The following is a 10,116-nucleotide window of genomic DNA, read 5'->3' on the forward strand; positions in this document are numbered from 1 at the left end:
AGATTTTGTTACAGAGACAAATAGATTCCCGATTTAGCAACACCCAATTGGCATGCTCTGAATTATTTTCATGGTATCAAATTTCAGAATATAATCTCTAAACAAAAGCTTGTGGTTTTTGTTTTTAGGTTTTGTAATTTTTAAGAAATTAAGCCAGTGTCTACTCGATACCCTGGAGGTTCTACAGGGCTGCATATTCCCTTGACATAGAAAGCAGACTCTGGAGAGTTTAACAAAGGGTCACCACTAGCTCATATTCTCCCTCTGTGCAAATGGGGAAAGGGAAAACCCTACCCTTAAAGTTTCTCTAGACTGGTCTGCACAAAGAATGTCGTAACATGTTGATTATATGGCCACACCATATTCTTTTTAAGAATGAGGCATTTTACGGTCATCCTCCTAGAAAAGGTCACCAAAAAAACTAAAACCACCATGACTGTGATGTGCCCAGGACTCTGGGGCGGGTAACCACTAGGAACCAGGGCGTGCAAGCTAAATATGGAAGCCTTACTTTCTCATCTGGATTTCCTTTAAGACAGCAAAGGCTGTCCATCAAATCCTACTTCAAAATTGAAGGAATGAACCGAATCTCACCCTTTATGGGAGTCTCACTGGTTGAACTGCACTTGGAGGTTCCATCACACTTTGATTACCAACAAATCGGGCTGTACTCTGCTGTCTCACTGAAATGGAATGTACTACTTCCCAAGGGAAGCAGCACAGGAGCTCCTTACCCAACGGGGTCTGGGTAGGAGGTTTCATTTCACAACCAATCAGAATTTTAAATCCCCGCCAACTTTCTACTGCATGTCATTCCCCAGGTAAACTCGTCGGGAACATGCAGTGCTCGCTACAGAGAATTAACTGAATGTCATTGTACTTTCTATTTAATTTTTAGGTATTTGAGCCAGGCACATAAAAAGACCCAAAGAGTATGCACAGGTGTCTGGAAAGCAAAGACTACTCAGAACAAGAACGTTAACAGAGAAGAACAAAAGTCACTATTTTCCATTTACACTTATACCAAGAGGAACTTTCTTCTTACCCCTGGCTGTTTCATTTTCTGAATGGCAAACTTGAGCAGGTAGGATAACTGTTCGATGGTGAGCATGGTCATGGCTTTACTCTGAGTCTCGATGCATTCTGCTACTGTAATCTTCTACAAGTCAAAATCACACAAATTTCAGTTAGAAGAAAGTTACTATCCCTGTACAAAGTTCCCTTTCCTCCTACTTTTCAAACCAGCTCATAATAAAAAGTCTCTCCCATTCAAACGAGACTAGTTGTTTCGCTGGAGAAAGACTCCAATCCAGCTTGCCCATACATTGGGTCAGTGGATAAAAATGAAGAGACCCAGTAATCCACAAACGATGACCTTATCTGGAAATGTTTTTTGCTCACAAAGATGACATAACCTGAGAAAGGAGGCGGTGAGCAGGAACCTGAAAAATCGTCAGGATTACAGCTGTGGGTTCCAAGAATGGGATGTGAAAGGAAAGACCACTAATGGTTTTAGGGTGATCTCTGCACACAATGAATCATTCGCTTAACTTGATCCTCTCAGCGTTCTGGGCTACCTTTCAGGAAACTGACAGGGCATTAACTCAGTGACATCACTGATGGAAAAGGACAGTCTTCCCCGCAGAAAGAATCCAAGGGATGGTAGAGAACTAAATATAAATGTGACTTCATTCTGTCACCACGGATGTGAACCCACTCAGGACATTCTGGCAAATGACACGAGATGCATCGTCTCGCTGTCTGTCTCCATGGGAAATGTCATTCTGAAAGGGAAATTCCCATCAAAGAAGAGGCCCAGAGAAATGTCTGAAACCAGACTCTGCTATGTCAATCTGCTACCATATCCCAGAACTTCAGACTCCTTATGTAGCAACACCAAAATAGCAAAGCCTGATGATGTCAGGAAACACTCCTTAACCATCTGTGTAGGGAGAGCTGAGAGAAGTTTTCTCCAATTAATCTTGATTTAGTTTTCATCCTTCATAGCTCTGGATCCTCCAAAAAGAACTTTCAGATGTGTCTGGTTGGTTGTCGAGGAAAAGGGCAACACAGGAGTGGCTCAGAGGCTGCAAACAGTACACGACACATGTCCTTAACTGCTTAGCTTCCCGAGCCTGAGACAGCTAGCCAGGTGCCTGCACTGCCAATGCACACTTGGAAGACATTTGAGGCCTTAAACCTTAGACACGGAACACCTGTTTGTCTGAACTGCTGTTCGCTTCTAGGTAGCTATCCACGGCAACCACTTTCACCTCTGCTCCATCCCTGATCCTTTCCCTCCCGGCCAGCAGTGCCCGGTTCCCATGAAATAAACTGAAATTGCCAGAGAGGCATTTTCAAGATTTTTTTGCATGAAGACAGGTCCGGTGCTGAACAATGAGGCCAAGGACAGAATCAGCAGAAGGCTGTAGGGCAAGGTCCTTCTGCTTGATAATAAAGGGTTGTAAAGAGAAACACTCCTCCTCATAGAGGGATTTTTGTCTAGGCACAAGTGATAAGAACCCCAGCAGCCACCTTATGGCCAAGGGGTGTGGGAGGGGACACACATTGCCTCCACAATGAAACAGAAAGGGTCGGGCTGTGCACAAACTCTGGCTTGGCCCTGCCTCTGGGTTCTTTCTACACAGGAGAATAAATCCCTACTGTTCCCACCACAACCCTCAAGAGCTGTACTTGCAGCGGCAAAAGCCACTGTCGTTTCTGCAAAATTACTCAACAAGTGGGAGAGTTGGGTCAAGACCAAAGGAAACTGAGGAAGGTTCCATGGACCACACCAACAGTAGTGGAATCAGGCGAAACTCTGCAACCAGAGGGCATCGCTGAGCAAAGGGGCGCCTATCCATCTCTCCTTCGAGTATCCCAGAGCACTGGCGGCCATCTTCCTCAATTTTAGGGGCAGAACACCACTAAAATGTCATCATATCGATGTGATGTCTCATCTCTTTTCATGAAGTTCTTATTTTTCTCCTTTCCCAACACAAAAGCAGCACCAAAGACACCATCCTATAGCCTGCTTCCTTTCCTCACGAAAGACATCAAGGAGAACGTTCCATTTTGTACACAAAAAGCTTCCTTGTGTGAGACCCAGTTCTAACAGACCTTCGAATCCAAGTGCCATTCCCCATTAAATGACTGCGCAGATGACATCATTTGCAGCATCGTGCAAAAGCGTCGTCACTGGAAGTCACCAAGAATGGAAGATGTCTCAGAATTGTGGAAACGGGAATAATTGTTTTAATAAAGGAAAATGGTCAGGCTTTCCTACAAAAGACACACGTTCTTCATCAAGCCAGCGTGGTTCTACTCAGGCTGTGCCTGCTGCCTCCTGGCTGGAAGGTGGCAGAGCGTGCTTCTCAAGTCTTCCTGAGGCGATCCTGGTCCACTTCACCTGACACGGAAACACCTTCCCCCGGCTTTACTCCCAATTCCTCCTCTCCAATTCATTTTATTTGGTTTTGGTCCTCTTCTCCTGAATAGCAGGTCACGCATATCCCTTTCTGTTCAAGGCCTGGTCCCTAGTGCCTCCGGGGCACTCGAGAAACGGTTGTAGCATGAATGAAAGCATCAGATGATGAACACACGAAGCAACCAACCCAAGCTGGTCTTCTCAGCCCAGCTCCCACCGATGATTCACCGGTGCAAGCAGGAGACAGCATCCAAGAAGAGGAAACCCAGCATGCGATCGTCTCAGAATACGTGAATGGTTAACAGCTCTTAAGCGGACTTCTGAAATGTTCGTTACAGCAGAATCAGAGAAGGCTGCAGATCCCAGAGTGATCCAAAGACCCAGGAAGAAAGAGAACCAACACTCAGTCCAACGGCCTTTGCGAGAGCAGCGACGCTCAGGCCCCCGCCAAAGCTGGTCCCAAAAGGGGATGGCCAGGATAGAGCAAGTGGAGGGCAAGAAATGCCTTCTTTTTCCCCCGAATCTGGATTATTCGAAAAATTTAAAATGAAAGGAAGAAAGAGAAAGGAAAGGAAATGAAGCAGATAATGCATTCATTCGTCAGGAACTAACCTCACATTCAGGACAAAACCAGTCCCCCTCTGGTTCCGATGTCAGTCTCAGACACTTAGCGTGATAAACCCGGGGACAGAGCTCACAGCAAAGGACTTGGCCTTCCCGGTGACAAACCCAGCAGTAGAAATCATTCCGTCCATCCTGCGGTACAACATCAACAGGGTCTGTGGTGAGTGGCTGCTTCATATAGTAAAACGGACCATGTCTTAGTTCTGACTGAAATGTAGGCAAGAAAGACAGGTTTGGTTTCAAAACAAATGTGCATTCTCAAAAGGAATTTGAACAAATACATCAATAACAACAAAAGAACATCACAGCATTCCACACATCCCTTAACAAGCTAGCTTGGGTTACTCTACTAAATACACAGTCTAGAGGTCATTACATACTACACATTTTTATTTCCTCTCCCTCTATTTTCAGAGCCTATGGATTGAAAAGCTGGTGTCTAAGATTTCAGAGGCTGCACCAGCAGAATAATACAATGGCTATAACCCAGGCATACCCAGGTTCAAATTTTAGCTCTACCAGCTGCATGACCCTGGGCAAATCTCCACCTCTCAGCTTCAACTTTCTCATCTGTAAAATGGGGGTGATAATACCTAACACCGTGGTATTTGGGTTGGGAGTCGATGGGATGATAGAACATATGCATTGAACACAGTGCTGCCATTACCGATAGACCAACAAATGAAGCCAAAACAAAGCCAACAAAACTATGGGAATTCACCCCAGGATTATTTCAACAGGCTCTTGGAGAATAAGTCAATTGGATTTGAGTCACACCCCTCCCCCCACCAAAAAAAAGCATTTTTTTTTTTTACTTTACGCCCAACGCATAAAGTATCTGAGCCAACCAGAGGCTTCCTGAAGCCATAATCTTCAACAAGATAGGTCCTCCTATTTGCAGAGGTGCTAGATCTCCTATTCAGAATCACCAATAGCAGAAAGATGACAGAAGTGGCCAATTCATGGGAAGCAAAACCCCTTCCTGCTCCAGAATATCAAGAAAAATGTTTCCCTAATGATACATTATAGAATCCAGCAAACCCACATTCCGAACGCCTAAGATCACTCAAAAGAAAATCATCAGGAAAATACCTACTGGAAATCAGTAACAAATAGAAGATTTAAGAAGTACTCTTAAAAAATTCTGGGGCTGCCTGGGTGGCTCAGTTGGTTATGCGTCTGCCTTTGGCTCAGGTCATAATCCCAGGCTTCTGGTTCTCTGCTCACCCCCTCTGCCTCTCCACACCCTGGCTTGTGCTCTATCTCGCTCACTCTCTCTCTCAAATAAATAAAATCTAAAAAAGGAAAGGAAAGTGGGGAGGGAAAGGAAAGGAAAAGGAAAGAAAGTATTAATTCTGAGGCTGAGGGCGGGCACCTGGGTAGCTCCGTCGGTTAAGGATCCCACTCTTCATTTCAGCTCAGGTCATGATCCCAGCATCATGGGATCGAGCCTAGCACTGGGCTCCACACTCGGTGTGGAGTCTGCTTGAGATTCTCTCTCCTACTCCTTCTGCCCCTCCGTCTCTCTCAAATATATAAAATAAATAATTTTTTTTTTTTTTTTTTTAAGAAAAGAGGGATGCCTGGATAGCTCAGTCAGGTAAGCCACTGCCTTCAACTCGGGTCATGATCCCAGGGTCCTGGGATCGAGTTCCGTATCAGTCTCCTTGTCCAGCAGGGAGGCTGCTTCTCTCTCTGCCTCTGCGTGCCACTCTGCCTGCTTGTGCTCTCTCTCTGACAAATAAATAAAATCTTTAAAAAAAAAAAAACTTAAAAAAAAAATAAAATAAACTCTGGGAGCAAGTGAGTGGCTTGGCCAGTTAAGCATATAATTCTTGATCTCAGCTCAGGTCTCTATCTCTGGGTTTTGAGTTCAAGCCTCACACTGGGCTCTTGACTTGGCCTGTGCAACTTTAAGAAAGTTACTCAACCCTCTCTGAGCTTGATTCCATGGATAATGGCTCCGGCACAACCACAGGACCTATCTTTTGACAGTAAGCTTTTCTTCCTGTCCTGTCCTTCAGCAAAACATTACCGTTTCCTCCTCAAAGATCTCATATGTTGGTTACAGCTGCCTAATTTCTGTTGACACTACGAATGGGATCTTTCTCTATTCCATTTTCTAAGTAGTCATTGTTGGTACCTGGAAATGTGGTTAGACTTTTTAAGCCTGACCTCCGGTATATACAGCTCTAACATCTTATTGATTAAAAAGACCTGCTCTCAGCAACATCGGTTTTGTCTGTTCTTCTCTAGTATTTTTACACTCCAGGGACACCTGGGTGGCTCAGTGGGTTAAGCAGCTGCCTTCGGCTCAGGTCATGATCCCAGCGTCCTGGGATCGAGTCCCACATCGGGCTCCTTGCTCAGCAAGGAGCCTGCTTCTCCCTCTGCCTCTGCCTGCCATTCTGTCTGCCTGTGCTCGCTCTCTCCCCCTCTCTCTCTCTGATAAATAAAAAAAAAAAAACAAAAAACAAAAAACACTCCTTTTCTTTTCTCTTTTATTTTAATGGGGCCCTTATTTTATCCTGGGGCACCCCCCCCCCAAGGATAATGGGAAAGAATGGTCAAGATTACAAGCAATCATGTCTTCTTCCTGATTTTTATGATGAGGTTTTAAGGTTCTCGAAATGCTTGCTATTTCTACACTCCTTTTGATCACGCCTCCCAGATGCTTCCTTAGCAGATCCTTGTTAATGCATCGTTCAAAGTCTCCCTACTCTCATTTCTACTAGGAAAACAACAGAGACCTTTTTTTCGTTTTTTAAAGATTTTATTTATTTGACACAGAGAGCACAAGCAGGCAGAGCGGCAGGCAGGGGGTGGGGGAGAAGCAGGCTCTCCACTGAGCGGGGAGCCTGATGCGGGGCTGGATCCTGGGATCATGACCTGAGCGGAAGGCAGACACTTAACTGACTGAGCCACCCAGGCGCCCCACAACTAAGACTTTTAAGGGCAACTGCCTAATTCCTGAGCCCAGTTATTTCCCTGGTTCAGTTCAGATACAGGCTCTATACTTGGGTTTCCAGGGAGTAACACCATTACAATTTTCTCCCCAAGTGTTCAACATACTCTCATACATTCTCTTCATTTTATCCTGACAACTCCCCAGAGAGGGACTCAGGATAGACCCTACTGGCCTCACTTGACAGATGACAACACTAGGTTATAACAACCCAACTTTTCCTCGCCCTGATGCCCTATGTAAGACAATGTGAGGTGAGGAGAGACCCTCATGATGACGTGATCCTCTCAGAGAACATTCTCTGTAGGTCAAAATAACTTCTTTCACACAAAGCGCTGTGAGGGGGGGTGGAGGAATCTGAAAATTAGGAAAACAACTAGAAATACCACAGAAGGGGACATAAAAGGAGAACATGGCAGGGGGCAGAGAGGGGGCTCTGACCTTCACACTACTGTTGTTCAGGGCAGAAAATTCTTTGAGGGACGGGGTCATCTTGCACACTACAGCAATGTGTGGCAGCATCTGTAGCTAGATGCCCGGAGTGTCCCTCCATCCACACAACTATGATGATCAAAAATGTCTCCAGGGGCGCCTGGGTGGCTCAGTGGGTTAAGTCGCCACCTTCAGCTTGGGTCGTGATCTCAGGGTCCTGGGATGGAGCCCCGCGTTGGGATCTCTGCTTGGGAGGGAGTCTGCTTCCCCTTCTCTCTCTGCCTGCCTCTCTGCCTACTTGTGATCTCTCTCTGTATCAAAAAAATAAATAAGATCTTTAAAACAAAACAAACAAACCAAAAAAAAAAAAAAAAAAAGTCTTCAGATATTGCCAAATGTCCCTAGGGAGCAAAACTGCCCTTGGTTGAGAACCACCGATATTCAGGGTCCCCTCTCTGCCTAGGAAATTCTTGGTGCATTTGGGGCAGAAGAAAAGGTTGAAGGGGAGTTTTAAGGAGGGGAGCAGGAAGACGACCAAGAGGTGGTCAAGAAAGAAGAGGGAGGCGAGGTGTGGAAGGAAGAGGAGGAGATCCTCAAACGGAAAGAGAATTCTCCACATGTCAAGCAAGCAGGATCTATTTCTAACCTGAGTGAGGTCTTCCAGAATACTTTCGTGGCTTTTGCAACAATGCAGTAAGCCATAGTTCATTGCCTGACTTCCTTTCAGCAAGTTAATAATAGCACAGGAAGAGCCGATCTAAACGAAACTGGAAGAATCGAACAGGCCAGCCAATCTTCCTGACTGGCAACCCAGGTCCCTCCTGCCACGTCTGCTGTTAAGCCCTGCCCCCCCTTGTCCTTGCCCTCACCCCACACCTGGTGGGAGTGGGTGCTCCTGGTGGGAAGTCCTGAGGGGTGTGGGCCAGGCTGCCCCAAACCCTCCTCAGGATGTTCCCTCTTTTTTTTTTTAAAGATTTTATTTATTTATTTGACAGAGAGAGATCACAAGTAGGCAGAGAGGCAGGCAGAGAGAGAGGAAGGGAAGCAGGCTCCCTGCTGAGCAGAGACACCCCCCCCCCCATGTGGGACTCAAGAAAGAGGGAACAGGCACTCCTGTTCCCTCTTTCTTGAAGCAACATTGTTGTGGCTCAGAACCAGCCGCCTGGTAACCTCCGCATCCATCAGAGATCTGTCTCATGGGCCGCTTGCATTTCCTGCTCCATAAAAATAGTCCGATAACAAATATGGGACATTTAAAAAAGGAAAAACCTGGGGTGCCTGGATGGCTCAGTGGGTTAAAGCCTCTGCCTTTGGCTCAGGTCATGATCTCAGGATCCTGGGATCGAGCCCTATGTGGAGCTCCCTGCCCAGCAGGAAGTCTGCTTCTCCCTCTCTCCGCCTAGGTTCTCTCTTCGTGTGACTCTTAACTAAGTAAAGAAAATCTTTATAAACAACAACAACAAAAAAGAGGCAAATAGCTGAAGGCTTTGCAGGTCATGTGGTCTCTATTACAAGGACTCAAGTCAGCCACGGTAGCAAAAGAGCAACCACAGACAATATGTAAATGAAAGAATGTGGCTATGTGCCAATAAAACTTTATTTTCAAAACCAGGCTCTGGCGGCATCTGGCTCACAGGCTGTAGTCAGCTGACACCTGGTCTGCGTAAAGCAGAGACCGGGTCCTCTGGTGGGGGTGAGCACGGGGTGCATGTGGGAGACACGGGAGGACCACAAGCTCAAATTCTTACATGGACCACAGAGGTAACACACATGAAATGAAAACAATCCTGGTTCCAGCCTTTGTTCTTCTCCACTTAAAGCACCAACGCTGCAAAATATGTCTCTGCTCTAAGAAAAACTGCCCAGCCCTGCAGTGTGAGCAATGTCGCTGGCATTTAGCCGGGACGTTGGCGAGACAACAGCGAGCAGCAGAACTCGGGCCCATCTTAAGGGGCAGCCCCCGCTCAGCTCCAGTGATGGAGACAGCGAGGCGAACACACACCCCCAGTGTGGCCAGAGCTCAGGAAGAAGCCAGCAAGCCTAGACCCCCCTCAGCTGTCCCCACTGTTAATACACTACCCCAGCCCAACAAGGAACTTCTGTGAGTATTTTTTAGTTGTTAAGACAATGCACGGGCCTGACAAGTAAGACCTAGCTCACCCACTTATCTAGCTCATCCTATACTCAAAGGCAGTGAGGGGAAGCCCCATCATTCCTTTTCCCTCTTTGATCGAAAGTATACCTATGGCCACCCAATCTGTTAACAGATTCTCAAGCCTTTAATGATGGGAAGGAGGGGTAAAACCTTTCAGAAGGGAATCTTCCTAGTCAAATGTCCCAAGAACCAAAAATTAGAGTGGCTATTTTGCAGTGAAGGTCCTAAAGTCATTCGCAGAAAGATACTTCTTCGGACATCTACCGCAGGGTATCTGGCAACCTGATCTTCCACAAAACCCCAGGAATGTCCTTCCAGGCTTTAGGCTGTCTCTCCCCAGCCCAATCCCAAGAAAAAGCACCTCCAAGTTTTCAAACCTTTCCTACAGAGTGAAACCACTAGACCAAAAGGCTATTTATTTTTTTTTTTATTTTATTTTTTTTAAAGATTTTATTTATTTATTTGACAGAGAGAGATCACAAGTAGGCAGAGAGGCAGGCAGAGAGAGAGAGG

General features: G+C 46.1%; 1 protein-coding gene across 12 annotated transcripts in view; it reads right to left on the reverse strand.

Moving 5' to 3' along the window:
• ZMYND8 (zinc finger MYND-type containing 8) overlaps positions 1-10,116 on the reverse strand; it is a 124,705-nt gene that overhangs the window by 71,791 nt on the left and 42,798 nt on the right. For 9 of the 12 annotated variants that reach the window (XM_059407164.1, XM_059407162.1, XM_059407173.1 and 6 more), the window contains 2 exons: positions 4,040-4,258; positions 1,046-1,159 (listed from right to left, as the gene is read on the reverse strand). In XM_059407164.1, the coding sequence (XP_059263147.1) occupies positions 1,046-1,159; positions 4,040-4,258 (333 nt within the window). The remainder of the gene's footprint in view (positions 1-1,045; positions 1,160-4,039; positions 4,259-10,116) is intronic. The other 3 variants (XM_059407172.1, XM_059407171.1, XM_059407174.1) reach the window with 1 other exon arrangement.

Source organism: Mustela nigripes, chromosome 7 (genome assembly GCF_022355385.1).
Source record: "Mustela nigripes isolate SB6536 chromosome 7, MUSNIG.SB6536, whole genome shotgun sequence".
In the NCBI taxonomy this organism is placed as follows: Eukaryota; Metazoa; Chordata; class Mammalia; order Carnivora; family Mustelidae; genus Mustela; species Mustela nigripes.